This window comes from Nomascus leucogenys, chromosome 13 (genome assembly GCF_006542625.1).
Source record: "Nomascus leucogenys isolate Asia chromosome 13, Asia_NLE_v1, whole genome shotgun sequence".
In the NCBI taxonomy this organism is placed as follows: Eukaryota; Metazoa; Chordata; class Mammalia; order Primates; family Hylobatidae; genus Nomascus; species Nomascus leucogenys.
In genome coordinates, this window is record NC_044393.1 from 105,484,528 (window position 1) to 105,503,850 (window position 19,323).

The 19,323-nt window shown below is 44.4% G+C and overlaps 1 protein-coding gene across 1 annotated transcript in view; it reads left to right on the forward strand.

Annotated features, from left to right (window-relative positions):
* The window catches only part of UBE3C (ubiquitin protein ligase E3C), a 136,479-nt gene that overhangs the window by 106,434 nt on the left and 10,722 nt on the right, over positions 1–19,323 (forward strand). The window contains exons 19-22 of the mRNA XM_030826341.1: positions 7,855–8,067; positions 13,758–13,946; positions 14,048–14,114; positions 17,328–17,458. Coding sequence (XP_030682201.1) covers positions 7,855–8,067; positions 13,758–13,946; positions 14,048–14,114; positions 17,328–17,458 — 600 coding nt within the window. The remainder of the gene's footprint in view (positions 1–7,854; positions 8,068–13,757; positions 13,947–14,047; positions 14,115–17,327; positions 17,459–19,323) is intronic.

The window sequence follows — 19,323 nt, forward strand, 5'->3', positions numbered from 1 at the left end:
AGAGGAGACCTGTGGAGTCAAGGTCCTTCAGGGAGTCAGTGTAGGGGTGGTTAAAGCTAAGATCAGAGGGGCCTAGTTACCGGTAATGCCACTTGGAGGACAGAGCTGAAGGAATTGGTAGCTAAGGTGGAGTTGAGGGACAGCCAGGATGGTAGAATGACAGTCAACTGTGGGCCACAGATGTCACCAAAAATTATCATCAGAGTGCGTTGGACTCTCAGGAGCTAAAATCTTTAATTAGGGGGCAGTGACTGAACCTGGGAGAGGTAATGGATGCTCAAGCCCAGTGCATGAGATTGAAAGCCAGGGATTTTAGGGGGAGGGAAGGGAAGAAGGATGGTCTGGAAGTAGCAGTAAGGAGCACAGGGGGCCTACCTCCTTTCTGTGCCCAGTGGTTCAAGGGTGCAAAAGAGACCACAGCTACTCACGCAGAGTGCTCTGAGGAACACAGAGCGCTGCAGGGAATATGGGAAAATGGACTGCTGAGTGTCGCAGCATAGTCAGGAAAAAGTCCCGTCTTAGCTATGAGACCAGGAGCACAACAAAAGGAAAAATGAACTGGACTTAAAAACGTTTGTGCTTCAAAAGACACCATCAAGAAACTGAAAATACAACACACTGAAAGAAGATACTTGCGGCATATATATGAAGGACTCCATGATAAAAATGGGCGAAGGATCCAATTGGACATCTCTCCAGGGACTGGCAGCAAGCAAATGGGCCATTAGCTCATGCAAAGATGGCCAGCATCACTAGTCATCAAGGAAGGGCAAAGCACAGCCACAGGCTGCCGCGCACACCCTTGAGTACGGTGGGAATCAAACCAGGAATCGCAGGGTTGGTGAGGACGTGGAGGAATCAGTCCTCATGCATTGCCAATGGGAATGTAAAACAGTGCAGCCACTTTGGAAAAGTTTAGCAGTTCCTCAAAAGGTTAGTTACCTTTGGACCCAGCAAACATATGTTTACACAAAAAACTTGCACACAAATTCTCAGAACAGCATTATTCATAATAGCTAAAAGATGGAAATGACTCAAAGGCCCATCAGCTGACAAATGGGTAAACAGAACACGGTTCATCCATACAGTGGAATGTTACTGGGCCGTGAAAAGGGGTAAAGCACTGACACATGGCACACATGGATGTGCCTTGAGAATGTTCTGCTCGGTGAAAGAGCGCAGATGCAGAAATCACCAAAGGCATGATTCCATTTATATGAAATGTCCAAAACAGGAAAATCTAAAGAGACAGAAGGTGGATGAATGATCGCCAGGGCTGGGAGGAACCAGGAGTGGCAGCTAAGGGATTTGGAGTTTCTTTTTAGAATAATGAAAATCTTCAGAAATTGATTGTGGTGATGGTCGTTCCACTTTATGAATATAATAAAACCTTTGAATGCAAGTTATGTGGGTGATATCCCAGTAAAGCTGTTAAAGGGGAATCGTGCGGTAGGTAACGTGGTGACTGAGAGAGCCAGTGTCACAGAAGTCAGAGAAAGCAGTCATTATAAATCGGAGTTCATGGGTGCTATCGTTCTAAAGCTGGAAGGAGTATAGCGATTAGAGCATCAGCTCTTGTTAGGGTGACATAGTATCCGATAGTAACGAAATCTTATCATCGAAGGCATCAGTATCCTCAAATTTCTGAAGAGGTGGCTTGACAGATTTCTAGTCTGATATTTTATTCTCCTATATGGCGAAAGTAGAATTTTGAAACTTGAAAGATGTTTTCTTCTAATTGTTGAAAATAGTTCTTGATTATGTGGGGTACCTTGAGACTGGGCCTGAGTTTTTTGTTTTTTTTTTTAATTCCTACTGTCTTTCAGAAGCAGGAGTGTAAAACTGTCCTCAGATGCTCAGATGTTTGCTTCTTGTCAGTAGAAGTGGGAATATGGGTTTGCTACCTTGTTCATGAAGATGTTTTTTATCTTCTAGAAATATTTTGGTGAGCAGGGTCAGGGGTTTCTCTGTTTTGGAGCCTGAACCTGGAAGCCATAGAACTAGAAGTCGAGGAAAAAAAGGAAGGGTCGAGCCAGGTCTGGTGGCTCAAGCCTGTAATCCCAGCACTTTGGGAGGCTGAGGCGGGCGAGTCACGAGGTCAGGAGTTCGAGACCAGCATGACCAACATGGTGAAACCCCCTCTCTACTCAAAATACAAAAATAAGCTGGGCGTGGTGGTGGTTGCCTCTAATTCCAGCTACTTGGGAAGCTGAGGCAGGAGAATCGCTTGAAACTGGAAGGCGGAGATTGTGATGAGCCGAGATGGTGCCACTGCACTCCAGCCTGGGCAAAAGAGGGAAACTCCATCTCAAAAAAAGGGGAAGAGTCAACTCCAAGCTGCTCAAAATGTATCATATTGTGGCTCAATCACTGGAAGCCACTATGAGGAAAATTGGACAGGAGACGTGCACGTCTCCCCCACGGCCCCCATCCCCTGTGCCCTGCAGGGCTTCTGAAGTGAAAGGAGAGTTGGAGACGAGAAGGGCAATCTGTGCAGGCTTTCCTTGTCTTTATGGAGTGCCAGGGTCTCAAGGAAGAAAAAGTACGAGCACTGCGAGGCCTGGGCAGCTCTGCGTGCTAGGGATTTGGGCAGCCTCTGTAGAGAAGTAAGAGTGCAGCACCCGTGTCCTGGTGTGGTGGTTCAGGATTTGCAAGGCAGAGTTGCTCTTTTTCTCTGAGTAACAACTAGTGGGCTCTGCTCAGTTATCCATGGTAGACATCTGCTGAATCAGGAGTGAGTTCACTTCAGCTCACGTTTAGAGATTGGCTTTAGGGCACCTGCCAGTGGAGTATTAGAGTGAGGCCCACGGCCTGGCCCCTCTCACGGAGCTTGGTGTCCTCCTGCTGCTGTTCCTGCATGTGAGGCGCACGGGACACTGGGACAACACGGATTTTTTAGTGCCAGGGTAGCTGTGTAGACCAAGTGTTGCAGGAGTTGACGGTGTAGAAAGCTCTCTGGAATAGGATTGTGAAGATCTAGGACTTGAAATGGGTGTTGACGTATACATAATCTGAAACCCACAATCTGAAAACTCTGAACACAAGAATGAAAGGGTTTTTTTGCAAACATTCATGAATGCAGAATTCCAGTATGTAATGTGGTCCCTGACATATAGTTGGCACTTAATAAATGTTTGTTACATGAATGGGCACCATATGTTGTATTTGGACTCTTGCATTAAAGATGAGGTATGTTGCCGGGTGCAGTGGCTCACGCCTGTAATCCCAGCACTTTGGGAGGCCGAGGCGGGTGATCACCAGGTCAGGAGTTCAAGACAATCCTGGCCAACATGGGGAAACCCTGTATCTACTAAAAATACAAAAATTTGCTGGGCATGGTGTGCGCGCTTATAATCCCAGCTGCTCAGGAGGCTGAGGCAGGAGAATCACTTGAACCCAAGAGGTGGAGGTTGCAGTGAGCTGAGATCATGCCATTCATTGCACTCCAGCCTGGGCGATAGAGCGAAACTCTGTCTCAAAAAAAAAAAAAAAAAGAAAGAAAGAAAGAAAGATGAGGTATATCTCCTGCCCCCTAGGAGCTTGGAGTTAGTTACACAAGCCCCTAGTGGTCCCAGTGACTGAAGGGACTTCGTTTTTCAATTCCAACTTACTAATTCTGAAGCACAATTATTAAATAGCATGTTGGTATTAGTATACATTCTTATTTTACGTTTCTTTTTTGTTTTTTAAATTATGTGGTTAGTATGATTTGAAATAACTAAAATTATTATCTGCTTGCTCAGTTAGGATGGCTTTAAAGCAAGACATCATCTCTTATATAGTTTTTAGATTAAGTTATAAATGTTCACTTTAGAGCTGCCTAAAGATTGATAGAGATGCATTTGAAAAGCATTATTTTTTTTATTGATTCTTAATGTACTAAATTACTGAAGTTATTTGGCGGCAAACAGAGATGGCCTGTGATGTGGTTCACATTTATTCTCCTGATAGAGCCACAATTTGCATTAATTGCGTCGCGACTGCACTCACTTATATTAAAAGGCTTCTACTATAATTAATCCTTTTTATTTCAAATCATTTTGGCACAATTTCTAGCTATAAACATTCATAGAAGACAGACAGTTGAAAAATTCGTTACAGGTTTTTTCCATATACCTATTGCTATTTTTTTCATGACAAGTAGTTATTGATATGCTTCTAGGAACAAGTGTGGTACAGCTGGCTGAGAAGGCCAATGTGAAAAATGCTAAGTGGATTATTTTGCATTTTGGCAGTTTTTGAAGTTGTATAATTAACCTGTGTTTAGAAAATACCTTGATTTATGCTTACATTTGTATCTCAGTTGCATACATTATGGAAATTTAATTTATAATCCATTTAGCTGATGCAATCATAGTTTTTAGTGCCATCATTTATTAGTGCTTGTATATTAAATGCTCTGAAGGTTTAAACCTGCCTTATATAAAAAATTATACCTATGCATTTACATTTTATCAGTCACAGTGAGATTTCTGTTTAAAATTCAGTGGTTCTGATATATTTAACTAGTTTCACTGGTTTATTGTTACTAATGCAGAAATGGCAAACAGTGACCTTATATATTGAACATCAAATGATTTACACTTCCAGTTTACTTTTAAAGTCCACTGTACAAATGAGGGCTTTTCTTCAGCACCTGGAATCAATCATGTAGTTTTATGCAGAATGTTCCCCTTGGCTTTGAACTCGTCATTCATTTCGAAGTGATGCCATTTATCAGTGTTCCAGGTTAATAGTATTAACCATCCTTGACTTTAAACAAACTGTGACTTTTCAACACAACTTTCTTTACATTATCAGGAGATGATGACTATGTGCCTGTTGCCATTTTATTCATTCTCTCATTAAGAAACCCTTTTTTGCTATCTTTTCAAAATTAATTGGGTAATCATTAGTCCTCAAATCAGAAATAAAAACACAAAGACATAATACTTTGGTTTACCTGGCAGAGGCCAGCCGCAGTCTTCCTGGAGGGGATGTTATGCCGGCTCTAGTTATCAGACATGTGCCTGAGCTCCTTAAAAACAGCATTCTTTGGTCAGGAGTTCGAGACCAGCCTGGCCAATATGGCGAAACTCCGTCTCCACTAAAAATACAAAAATTAGCTGGGCATGGTGGCGCACGTCTGTAGTCCCAGCTACTCAGGAAACTGAGACAGGAGAATCGCTTGAACTCGGGAGGCGGAGGCTGCAGTGAGCTGAGATTGTGCCACTGCACACTCCAGCCTGGGCAACAGAGGGAGACTCCGTCTCAAAAAAAAAAAAAAAAAAGAAAACAGCATTCTTCACAATGTCTGTCATTTTCTGAAACAAAAAGCCAGTGGCACTCTAGATGTTTGCTTTTGGGAAAACCTCAACAGCTATTTTCTCATTTCCTCCAGTCATATCAGTGGATGAGTCCTTAAAATGTGAATCTCAAGGGGTGTCTGAGCATGCCCTGTTGGAGTGTGTAAGTTCTGGAGTACTTATTTAAGGATGCGAATTTTATGCCATACGAAGTAGATTATTACTAAATACGGTAACTGGCTGGAAGCTCTGACTAAGCAAAGGACTCACTCCCCACAGGAGCGATGGCTTACAGTTGAAACGTTTCTCCTTTGCTGGAAGCTTGCAGAAGCACAGTCCCGGCTCTCTGGAAACTACTTACTCCCATGTTACTAATTCACGCAGATCTCTAATATTTACAGCGCATGATATGGTTGGGTGATGGCCTCTAGGTTGGAAGGGTGACTTCTGAGTTGACTGTTTCATGGATGAATGACTACCCCATAAAGTTTTGTTTTGATTTTGGTATTCCCTGGGTAGCACGATAGCACTCGAATCTTAAAACAGTAGGATAAAGAGGGTCTGGGTCTATCACAGCATCTCCTGCAGCACAGCTCATAATAGTCATTTGCAAGGATGGTTAGTCCAGCCTTCATCTTCCCTCTCTCTGTCCTTCCTGCCTTCCCTCATTCTCGGGCAAAAATTCCAGTGCTGCACCTCCAGACAGTAGGAAGGCCCGTGACTGCCTCTGTTGAGAGGGTTTCCTTCTCTAAAACTAGGCCACCTGTTCTCCACACCCCCTGGGGGTAATTAGACTACCTCTGTTTGACCTGGGAAAATAGGATCACTGTAAATACACATCTCTCTCAAGACTGAATGTTCTCTTTTTTTGAGACGGAGTTTTTGCTCTTGTTGCCCAGACTGGAGTGCAGTGGCACAATCTCGGCTCACTGCAACCTTCAGCTCCTGGGTTCAAGCGATTCTCCTGCCTCAGCCTCCCGAGTAGCTGGGATTATAGGCATGTGCCACCACACCTGGCTAATTTTTTTTTATTTAGTAGAGACGGGGTTTCGCCATGTCGGTTGGTCTGGAACTCCTGACCTCAGGTGATCCAGCCACCTCAGCCTCCCAAAGTGCTGGGACTACAGGCATGAGCCACCACACCCAGCCTGACTGGATATATTCTAACACAAATGGCTTTTGTAGAGGAAATTGAGATTTCTTGTTTACTTCCATTCCTTTACCTTAAGTTAAAAAATTGTCCAGATAGACCACATGGAAACAAGATAACTCATGTCTAACCGCATGCCTAGCACAGTGCCTGGCACCTAGTCCCTAGTGAGTGCTCGAGGAATGGTAACTGTTGTCTCCATTGTCTTTATTAGGAAACTTTTGGCCGGGCGGGGTGGCTCGCGCCTATAATCCCAGCGTTCTGGGAGGCCGAAGTGGGCGGATCACCTGAGCTCGGGAGTTTGGGACAAGCCTGGCCAATATGGCAAAACCCCGTCTCTACTAAGTATACAAAAATTAGCTGGGCATGGTGGTGGGTGCCTGTAATCCCAGCTACTGGGGAGGCTGAGGCAGGAGAATCCCTTGAACCTGGGAGGCGGAGGTTGCAGTGAGCCGAGATCGTGCAGCTGCACTCCAGCCTGGGCAACAGAGCAAGACTCCGTTTCCCAAAAAAAAAGAGCATAAGTAATATTTCTTGACATGTGAAAATCAAATGAAACCCAAATTTGGAACATAGCCACCCTCACTCATTGACACATTGTCCGTGGCTGCTTTTGTGCTGCAGGGCAGAGTGGCATATGCGGTTATGAACTGGGACCCCGAAAACTGTGCTCAAATCCTAATACCCCATCCTGTGAGCATGGCCTTGTTTGGAAATAGGGTCTTTGCGAAGTTTAGGTGAGGTCATCTCATCTTAACCCTCCTCAAGTTAAGATGAGGTCATAGTAAATTAGAGTGGGTCCCGAAATGCGGTCGCTAGTGTCTTGATAAGAGAAAGAAGAGATTCAGACCCAGAGAGCACACAGGGAAGATATCTGTGAGAAGAGACAGGAAGCGGGGTGAGGGAGCCACAAGCCAGAGCCCACCGAGGGTTACCCTGAGACACCAGGAGCTGGAGACGCAGTGAGGACTCCTCCCCTGGGTCTTGGCCCTGTGGCCTGTGGAGCCGCGAGGCCGTGAGTTCGTGTGGTTTTCAGTCTCGCAGTGTGTGATCATTTGCCGTAGCCACCTCGGGAGACTAACAACCCTGCAGTTCCTGAAGGATTCACCATCCTTCTCTTGAGGAGAAGCATTTGCTGGCTTCTGTCTCACAGAAAGGATCTGGCTCTTCATAATTCCACGATTTCGCCCCAGGTGGTCTGTTTCAGAGTTCTCCGAATGCTGAGTGCATGCACTGAATGCCTGCACGGGAGCCTGGAGCATGGTACTTGCCCACTGAATATCAGCTTCCACCTTCGGTACTATGAGGAGAAAATACCTGCCCTCCTAGGATTGGGTTTAATATCAAGTTGAGCATATGGCTCTGTGTTTGTAGAAGGCTTGTCTGTTCGATGCTAACGTTGACTGTTCTCTTTTGAAGGCTCTCTATGAGAACATGCTGGTGGAGCTGCCCTTTGCGGGCTTCTTTCTTTCCAAGTTGCTTGGAACCAGTGCCGATGTGGACATTCACCACCTCGCCTCCCTAGACCCTGAGGTGTATAAGAATTTGCTCTTTCTGAAGAGCTACGAAGACGATGTGGAGGAGCTTGGGCTGAACTTCACTGTGGTGAACAATGACCTGGGAGAGGCGCAGGTGAGGGGTCAGGAGGAGGATTCACACATCTCTATAGCAAGTAGCAGCATCTCCTTTTGTGTGGAAGTCCATTTGTGTTACAGTGTTTGACTTCTGCACGTTTTAGTTAGAATGACTGTGGCTGCGAGTTAGACGTCGAAGCATGTAGCTCCGAAGCACCTTAGCCTTGGCCTCTGAGCTGAGTGCAGTTCCTGCTCCCACGCATGAGGCCCGTTCCTGCCCGGCAGTCCCTCCTGCGGAGCTCCACTCTTGAGGCTGTGGCCCAGGCTTGCTGCTTGTCTGGCTCTTCTCAGTGCTGGGGGTGGCCGTTCAGCAGCTTCCCGGCAGGACCCCTTGCTTAGTCCTCACTCCTTGTCCACTCAGAGCCACCTCAGCTGCTCCAGCACTGTCTAGGGGGTGTGTTCATTACCCATCTGGTTACTGTTGTTACTTACATCCTTTTTAAGAAATAAAAAAGAAAGGTCTGTATTAGAGATTCAAACTGATTTTCTTTATTATTTATTTGAGACGGAGTCTCGCTCTGTCGCCCAGGCTGGAGTGCAGTGGCGCAATCTTGGCTCACTGCAAGCTCCGCCTCCCGGGTTCATGCCATTCTCCTGCCTCAGCCTCTCCAAGTAGCTGGGACTACAGGCGCCCGCCACCACGCCCGGCTAATTTTTTGTATTTTTTTTTAGTAGAGACGGAGTTTCACCGTGGTCTCGATCTCCTGACCTCGTGATCCACCTGCCTCGGCCTCCCAGAGTGCTGGGATTACAAGCGTGAGCCACCATGCCCGGCCTAAACTGATTTTCTTAATAACAGCTTTATCAACATGTAACTCACATACCATAAAATCTGCCCTTTTTAGTACATGATTCAGTGGTTTTTAGTATATTCATAGAGGTGTGCAGCCATCGTCACCCCAGCCAATGTTAACACATTTTCCTCGCTCTACAGAGCAACCGTGCACCCATTAGCAGGCTCCCCCACCCCATGCAGGCAGCCACCAGTCCACTCTGTCTCTGCATGGGCCTGCTGTGGACACTTCACATCGATGGAGTCTTTTTTTTTTTTTTGAGATGGAGTTTCACTCTTGTTGCCCAGGCTGAAGTGCAGTGGCGTGATCTCGGCTCACCACAACCTCCACCTCCTGGGTTCAAGTGATTCTCCTGCCGCAGCCTCCCGAGTAGCTGGGATTACAATGCGCCACCACACCCAGCTAATTTTGTATTTTTAGTAGAGATGGGATTTCTCCGTTGTTGGTCAGGCTGGTCTCGAACTCCTGACCTCAGGTGATCCGCCCGCCTCGGCCTCCCAAAGTGCTGGGATTACAGGCGTGAGCCACCACAGCCGGCCTGACAGAGCCTTTTACGTGGTCTTCCTTCACTTGTAGTTGCATGGATCAGGACTTCATTCCTTTTCTGGCCAAATAATATTCCATTATATGGATATACCACAAGGTCTTTACTGGTTGATGGACATTTGGGTTGTTCCTATGTTTGGGCTATTAAGAATATTACTGTTATAAACACGTACAGCATACTAAAATAATTATTAATGAGTTAGTAACACCTGGGATTTGCTTCAAATACACTCTGAACATCCATAATCTGAAAATCCAAAATGTTCCAAAATCCAAAACTTTCTGAGTGCCAACATGAAGCTCAAAGGAAATGCTGATTGGACCATTTCAGGTTTTTGGATTAAGGACTCTTACTGATAAGTATAATGCAAATATTTCAAAATTTGAGGGGAAAAAAATTGAAATCCAAACACTTCTGGCCCAAGTATTTCACTCAGATAAGGGATACTGACCCTGTGTGGTGAGAACAGGGGCAGGAAGTGGGGCTATCAGTGCCAGAGACTGGCCGGGAGGTGTGATGCCTGATGAACTGGCTGTGTGGGGTTGGGAGCTCATACACTGTTCTGTCTACTTTAGCGTATGGGGTTTTTTTGTTGTTGTTTTATTGTTTTGAGACAGGGTCTCACTCTGTCACCCAGGCTGGAGGAGTGTAGTGATGCAATCTCAGCTCACTGCACCCTCAGCCTCCTGAGTAGCTGGGATTACAGGTGTGCACCACCAAACCTGGCTAATTTTTGTGTTTTTTGTAGAGACAATGTTGCCCTGTGTTACCCAGCTTGATCTCAAATTCCCGAGCTCAAGCGATCCTCCTGCCTCAGCCTCCCAAAGTGCTGGGATTACAGGCATGAGCCACCATTCCTGGCTAATTTTTGTATTTTTTGTAGACATGGGTGTCTCCCTATGTTGCCCAGGTTGGTCTCAAACTCCTAGGCTCAAGTGATCCTCCTGCCTCAGCCTCCTAAAGTGCTGGGATTACAGATGCAAGCCACTGTGCCTGTCCAAGAGCCATATTTTATTTGGTTACAACTTATTTAGTTGCTTTTGTTTCTGCATATTTTTCCATACCATAGAGCTGAATTTTCACCAATGCAAAATTTAGATGATTTGGGCGGGGGGCGCTGTTACTGTCATTAGGAAGTGCTGGACATCCAGTGACATTGCTTGCTGCTGTGGCCTTGCACCACCTAGTGGCCTGATTTCTAAATGGCATAAAAGCCTTCGGACGGTGAGTGTTGTAGTGACCTGCCTGAGGCCTTCACTAATGCGAGTATTTCCCATTTTTCCTTCTGAAATAAATGTTAATAGTGAAACGTCGCATATGCAAGAATTCCATTAAAGCACTGCCGATAATACTGGACTCTGTTAAAAGCAAAAGTGTGAAGTTAAAATGTTCCAATTATTCATAGAAATTCCCACTGAGTTAAAAAATTATAGATAATGTATGAGAATAATTATACTAAAGAGCCTAATGAGAAAAATTAAGAAATTCACTAGTGAAGCACCTTAGAGGGAGATCTTAAGGATTTCTGTAGAAATAAATAGGTAGTCCTCCATACAAGTTTTTAAGTTTATAGAGTATGATTTAAAGACTTGTAATATGCAGATACTTTATTGTGTCAGCAGGTTATGTTAATCATCCCTTTAAAAATATGGTGCTGCTCTCAAATTTGTTTTCTTCAGTGTAATCAATTTGGCTGTTAATCTGTTTAATAGTGACCATGAAATTTTAGACGACTAATTTACATAGAACTCTTTCTAGCAGAAAATGTTAAGGGTTTAAGAAGGACCCACAAATAATCATCTGTTAGGTAGAAAAGATTGGACTTGAGTCACGACACCTTGGTTCAGGTCCTGGTTTGGCCGCTTTTCTGTGAGGCTTAAGGAAGTCACAAGACCCCTTCCCCATCTCAGACGGGGGTGTGAGTGCCGGAGGATGAAATGAGCTGATGGAAGTAGGTCATGTACGGTGGTGTCTTGTGGGGCTTTATGGATTCCAAGTGAAAATAGACCTTCTGGAGGAGCAGAGAGGACAGCTCTTGGTATCTTGCTGTCCTGAGAGCTGCTCCAGTTAAATATATTTGTATTTAGAGGAAATTTTAAATACGTCCCTCAAATTTGAAATTTAGCACTTATGTGACATGATTTTTAAGTACACATAGTTGTTTAGGCTTAGCCTGAGAGAGAATTTTAAATTTAAAGTAGTGTAACCATTTAAAAGTTATTAGAGGGGCTGGGCGCAGTGGCTCACGGCTGTAATCCCAGCACTTTGGGAGGCCAAGGCAGGCAGATCATTTGAGGTCAGGAGTTCAGACCAGTCTGGCCAACATGGTGAAACCCTGTCTCTACTAAAAATACAAAAAAATGAGCCGGGCATGGTAATGTGCACCTGTAATCACAGCTACTTGGGAGGCTGAGGCACAAGAATCGCTTGAACCCAGATGGTGGAGGTTGCACTGAGCCAAGATTGCTCCACTGCACTCCAGGCTGGGTGACAGAGTGAGACCTTGTGTCAAAAAAAAAAAAAAAAAAAAGTTATAGAAATGTCAGTTTTTTCTGATCAGGCAAGGTAATTGGGAGCCTTGGAAGTTCCTTTAACTGATAACTTCACTGGTCCTTTGTCTTCCAAATCATACAAGTACATCATCATTTATTACCTGCCTCTAATCCATTTAAAGGAAGGGGTGGTATTTTATATATTGAAATATAATAGCTAGCCTCCTGAGGCTTGGTTAACAGATGGACTGTCAGCTGAGTACAAGCAAAGGAATTAAGGTAATGAACACAATCTTTAATCAGAATGAAGACAATGGAATTGAAAGCCCATTCTTAGGCTTGATGGTTCCAAACCTTAGGAAGTGAATTAGTGAGAATAATTGAATCATCATTTAAAATGTGAAACGTTAAAAGAAGCAGATCTGGTAAGTTGAACGTTCAAGTTCAATTTGAACATTCTATATAAAATGAGAACCAGCAAACGACTCTCCTGTAACCATCAGCTGTAGGATGACTTAAGTCAGGCTCTCTAGCAGATTTGTGAAACAGTCTTTCTGTAAATGGTAAGGGACTGGGACATCAGTGCCATTGCCCAGAGGCAGCAGTCTTGTCTGTTACTCTGGGAATATTAAAGCTACCAGGAAAACTGAAGGCTGTGAAAAGAAAAGAATGGAAAGGTAGGGAAGTTGAAATGTCTTTGTTCATTTATTTTGGGCTTATTTTATATTTTCTTTGTCCACAGTATAGGTTGCCCTCATCTAACCCCAGGAATGCAGTTAGGGTGTTTTTGTTGTTTTTTTGTTTTGTTTTAGAAATACAGGTGGGGGTCTTGCTTTATCTCAAACTCCTGGGCTTAAGGGATCCTCCTGCCTTGGCCTCCCACAGTGCTGGGATTAGAGGCGTGAGCCACTATACCCGGCCTGTTTTTTGGTTTTCTTAATAAATACTTTTAAAAAATTTTTTTATTTAAAAAACACTCTTTATAAATTATGATTACATGTTTATATTGTATTTTGCTCATGTACTGTTTTGTATTTATGAATTCATATAATCACATACAATCATATAATCACAGCAATTCCAAGTCAGACAAACAAATATCACCATTTTATTAATGGCCAAAAGTTTCCAGGTGTAAAGTGACTTGTCTGTCATACAAGTGAGGGACAGTAAGATCCAGGTCTGTGTTTCCGCTATATTGCTTTTCTCATGAGCTCTCTTGTGGTGTTGATGGGAGCCCCACGTTATACCTGCAAATTCTGTGAGTGTAGCCATGTACTAATAAAAAGTGTTCTTACTTACTCTGTTTATATGCATAAGAAATTGGCCGATCTATTATCACTGATCGTTACCACCACCCTTTGCATCGTAATTGAAGTGCGTTATAGTAATGGCATTGTGGAAGCACACAGGTAAGTGTGTGCTGCTTATATGGAGGAAAATGAGAAATCACTTTACTACAGCCTTTGCGTTTCCTCCAGAATGAGTCGCTTTTTCCCTTCTGACTTAACGGCGATTGTTTGCTTCATATCTTTGCCCTCTGTGATTTCTCATTTTTGTTTAAATAAAATTGCCATGGCGACATTGCTGCACAATTCCCTAGTGCTTTGGAGGAAACATGGGTGGTTAGTGATCTTAAAGACAGAATAAGGTGCTGGGCTTCGGAGACTCTTCTTGGAGGTGCGTCTTTGCATCTGTGCACAATGGTGTGCATACTCGGGTACGGTTTCGTATTTAGATTCTTGTTCACAAAGCATCAAGTCCTATTTCCTTAAAACATTTGTTTCTTGCTTTTTTTTTTTAACCTATTATCATACTTTGAGGATTTTGAGATCCTTATGTTTTGTATTTCCAGGTAGTTGAACTAAAATTCGGTGGGAAAGACATCCCTGTCACCAGCGCCAACCGGATTGCATACATCCACTTGGTGGCGGACTACAGGCTGAACAGGCAGATCCGCCAGCACTGCCTGGCTTTCCGACAGGGCCTTGCCAATGTTGTCAGCCTCGAGTGGCTCCGGATGTTTGATCAGCAAGAAATTCAGGTACCCTACCTGCTGACTTTCTGGGACACGCTTGTCACAGGAAATGAAAAGGCTTTCTTAAAATTTACCTCAAATGTTATCATTTGAACTTTTTTCCTTAGGTATTAATTTCTGGTGCACAAGTTCCCATAAGCCTAGAGGACCTAAAATCCTTTACAAACTATTCAGGTATGTTATCACTACTAGTTATTGTTTCTGAAAATGTTGCAGGGGGTCATATTTCCAAAGTAATTTGTATTTTATTTTATTTTAATTAATTTATTAATTTGTTTACTTTCAGAGAGTTTCACTGTTGTTGCCCAGGCTGGAGTGCAGTGGCACGATCCCAGCTCACTGAAACCTTTTCCTCCTGGGTTCAAGCAATTCTCCTGCCTCAGCCTCCCGAATAGCTGGGATTACAGGCACCTGCCACCAGGCCCAGCAAATTTTTGTATTTTGAGTAGAGACAGGGTTTCGCCATGTTGGCCAGGCTGGTTTCAAACTCCTGAGCTCAAGTGATCCAGCTGCCTCAGCGTCCCAAAGTGCTGGGATTACAGGCGTGAGCTACCATGCCTTGGCCTCAAAGTAATTTTTATTGTAATCTTTTGTAGGGGTAATTTATATGGTTCAAAAACCAGATGGCTGAGTGCAGTAGCTCACGCCTGTAATCCCAGCCTTTGGGAGGCCAGGGCAGGTGGATCACTTGAACCCAGGAGTTTGAAACCAGCCTGGGCAATGTGGCAAAATCCCATCTCTACTAAAAATTAGCTGGGCGTGGTGGCGTACAACTGCAGTCCCAGCGTGGTGGCGCACACCTGCAGTCCCAGCGTGGTGGCGCACACCTGCAGTCCCAGCGTGGTGGCGCACACCTGCAGTCCCAGCGTGGTGGCGCACACCTGCAGTCCCAGCGTGGTGGCGCACAACTGCAGTCCCAGCGTGGTGGCGCACACCTGCAGTCCCAGCGTGGTGGCGCACAACTGCAGTCCCAGCGTGGTGGCGCACAACTGCAGTCCCAGCGTGGTGGCGTACAACTGCAGTCCCAGCGTGGTGGCGCACAACTGCAGTCCCAGCGTGGTGGCGCACACCTGCAGTCCCAGCGTGGTGGTGTACACTTGTAGTCACAGCTACTTGGGGTGCTGAGGCAGGAGAATCACTGGAGCTGGGAGACAGACAGAGGTCTTGAGATCTCGGTGAGCCGAGATGATGCCACTGCACTCCAGCCTGGGTGGCAGGAGTGAAACCCTGTCTCTAAATAAATAAATATGTACATAGTACATGCGCAAGAAAAATTAAACAGATGTTTAACATAAGAAGATAGATAAATGGCCATTAAGCAAATAAGCACACGATGCGATGTTCAACACCATTAGTCATTATAGAAAAATGCCACTTAAATCCAAATGAGATAACGCCACATACCCACTAGTTGTCTACTGCGTGCAAGTGAGAGCTTTTTGAGGCAATGGAAATGTTCTAAAACTGGATTGTGCTGATGGTTGCAAAACTCTAAATTTACAAAAGATCATTTTCACATATAACTGTGTGTATCCATGCGTATGTATCTCTTATCTGTAGTTAGTTTGTATTGCTCTACATGTGAAGTCTAATCTTTATGTAAAAGCAAATAATGCCCAAGGTCACGTTGTCCCCATGATCAGGTCATAAGTTTAAGGAAATGAAATCAATCTGACCTTTCCTTTGCCAAGAGATTGTCTTCGGTTGTTTTCTTTACCCATCTGCACTGAGGGCCTGCACCTTTAATAATCTCAGCTATGCCAGTAAATAGGTTTAAAATATTATATTCATTTTGGTGCCAATTAATGCACTTAAGATATTTTATTGGTGTTATTTCGGTAGTATATTAACAATGAGGGAACGATATATAGCAATTATTTTAGGTTTAGGGAGCACTTTACTAGATTAAAAGCTGTAAGTGGTAGATATTACATTTTAGAATAGTGGTCTCATCATATAGTGAGATTGGTTGTTAGCCATGGTATTAATATCGGAATGATAATAAGTTAGAAGGAAAAATGATAAAATTAATTTAGACACCAAATCATGCTGGGAAAACACCCAGCTGTATTAGTACTAGACACCCATTGTCTGTCGTTTTAGATCTGTGGCCACATGCAAACCCCTTCTCTACAGTCTGCTCAGCAGTGGCTTTGAACTGCTAGCACAGTTCTTCAAAATAAGGCTCTTTTGCAGTAGCTTTTGGTGCCCACATTCATCTTTATAGTTACAGGGTGATCCTTAGTCTAGCTTTTTATTTATTTATTTATTTTTTTTTTTTTTTTTTTTTTTTTTTTTTGAGAGGGAGTCTGGCCATGTCGCCCAGGCTGGAGTGCAGTGGCGCAATGTCAGCTTGCTGCAAGCTCCGCCTCCCAGGTTCACGCCATTTTCCTGCCTCAGCCTCCCAAATAGCTGGGACTACAGGTGCCCGCCACCGTGCCCAGCTAATTTTTTTGTATTTTTAGTAGAGACAGGGTTTCACTGTGTTAGCCAAGGTGGTCTCGATCTCCTGACCTTGTGATCTGCCCGCCTCAGCCTCCCAAAGTGCTGGGATTACAGGCATGAGCCACTGCGCCCGGCCTATTTTTTTTTTTTTTTTTTTTTTTTTTTTTTTTTTTTTTTTTTTTTTTTTTTTTTTTTTTTTTTTTTTGAGAGCGAATCTTGCCCTGTCACCCAGGCTGGAGTTCAGTGATGCAATCTCAGCTCACTGCAGCCTCCGCCCTCTGGGTTCAAGCGATTCTCCCACCTCAGCCTCCCAAGAAGCTGAGATTACAGGTGCGTGCCACGACATCCGGCTAATTTTTGTACTTTCGGTAGAGACAAGGTTTCACCATGTTGGCCAGGCTGCTCTCGAACTCCCAACCTCAAGTGATCCTCCAGCCCGGGCCTCCCAAAGTGCTGGGATTACAGATGTGAGCCACTGTGCCTGGCCCTGCTTTGACCCTCCTTAAGTTGCTCTCCCCTTCTTGTACTTTGCCCATCGCCTCCACATAATTGGCGGTGGGTGGGGCAGGGGCAGGGGGAGGCAGAGAATTCCACTTTTGCATTTACAATCGGTCCTTCATATCTGTGAGTTCTGTCCACATCCATGGCTTCAACCAATTGCAGATTTTAAATATTTGAGGAAAAAGCAATGGTTGTGTCTGCACTGAATGTGTGCTAAACAATATAGTGTCACAGCCATTTACGTAGCCTCTGCATTAGATTAGATTGTACAAGTGCCCTAGAGATCGTGGAAGTGCACACGACGTACACAGGTGATACACAGATGCCACGCTGTTTTATGGAAGGGACTTGAGGATCCGTGGGGGTCTGGACCAATCCCTGTGGGTCCTGAAGGGTGGGTGTGCTTTGCGCTTCATGAAGCATGTGTTCATCTTGCCGCAGGAGGCTATTCTGCAGACCATCCTGTTATTAAGGTCTTCTGGAGAGTTGTGGAAGGCTTCACTGATGAAGAGAAGCGCAAACTGCTGAAGTTTGTAACAAGCTGCTCTCGACCCCCTCTCTTGGGGTTTAAGGTACACAACTTTCATGGCATTTGCTTTAAAGACCACATCATAATAAGAAAGGCAGCAGAACATTCAGTAGGGTTAAATGAAGTCCTTTTACATACACTTTTGTTTCTATCTTCAGCTAGATTTTTAATTAAGTTCTGGTTATGATATATATATTTCGGTGCTCGTTTTACTTGGGGTTGCTTTTTTTGTTTGTTCACAATAACCTATTCATGTGATAGTTGTACATTGTGGTTATGATTGCCTGTGAACAAACCCTGCATTTGGAGGGACTGTTTGCAATATTAATAATCAGTCTCATAAATCCGTAACACGTCTTGGGCTTTTTGCTACTGAACTGAAGCAGGTACAACGTAGAGATGTTGATGGAGTGTATATGCTACTGAGCCTTATTTTACCACTTCTGGAAATTAATGTTGATCTTACGTAATTTGGCTTATTTTTAGCAATCAGAATTGCCTCAGGCAGGTGGATCATTTGAAGTCAGGAGTTCGAGACCAGCCTGGCCAACATGTTGAAACCCTGTCTCTGCTAAAAATACAGAAAAATGAGCCAGGCATGGTGACGTGTGCCTGTAATCCCAGTTACTTGGGAGGCTGAGGCACGAGAATTGCTTGAACCCAGGAGGTGGAGGTTGCAGTGAACCGAGATCGCGCCACTGCACTGCACTCCAGCCTGAGTGACAGAGTGAGACCCTGTCTCCAAAAAAAAAAAATTGCCTCAGGAACGTCTAATCATAATTCCTGTATTCACTGTAAATTAAAATAAAGCCATATTAACATTTAAAAATACACACAGTGATAGACAAATATGTAAGTAGGTAAGTACTGTATGTAACTTGTGCTTATGAAACTTAATAGGCATTCACTTTCTTTTTTCCTTTTTTTTTTTTTTTTAAATAAGATGGGCACTCGCTGTATCACCCAGGCTGGAGTGCAGTGGTGCGATCACGGCTCACTGCAGCCTCAACCACCCAGGCTCAAGCAATCTTCCCACCTCAGCCTCCCAAGCAGCTGGGACTACAGGCGTGTAACATCATGCCTGGCTGATGTTTTGATTTTTTGTGGAGAGGGGTTTCGCTGTATTCCCCAGGCTGGCCTCCAACTCCTGGGCCCAAGCAGTCCTCTCACTTCAGCCTCCCAAGGTGCTGGGATGACAGGTGTGAGTCACCACACCATGCCCAGCTGGCATTCACCTTCAAATAGCCTTCAATCAGAAAGAGTTCCTGCACACTCATGTAGTCCCAGCTACTCTTGAGGCTGAGGTAGGAGGATTAGTTGAGCCCAGGAGTTTAAGACCAACCTGGGCAATGTAGTAGCGAGATCCTGTCTCAAGGGGGGAAAAAGTAATGTTAAGGTTTTTTTGCTTTTTTGTTGTTGTTGTTTTGTTTGTTTGTTTTTGAGACGGAGTTTTAACTCTCTCGCCCAGACTGGAGTGCAGAGGGCAATGGCGCGATCTCCGCTCACTGCAACCTCTGCCTTCCAGGTTCAAGCAATTCTCCTGCCTCAGCCTCCCGAGTAGCTGTGATTACAGGCATACGCCTCCATTTCCCGCTAATTTTTGTATTTTTAGTAGAGACGGGGTTTTACCATGTTGGCCAGGCTGGTCTCAAACTCCTGACCTCAAGTGATCCACCCACCTTGGCCTCACAAAGTGCTGGGAGTACAGGCATGAGCCATTGTGCCCAGCCCCCCAAGTATTTTTTTATATTTCTGAGTGAAGCTATTCTTTAACTTTTTACTTTGAAACTATTTTAAATGTATAGAAAAGTTGTGAGAATTGACCGAATAACTTCTAAACCCGCACTGACCAATTGTTAAGATTTTGCTACGTTTACTTTATCATTCTTTTCATGCGTTTCTTTCTTG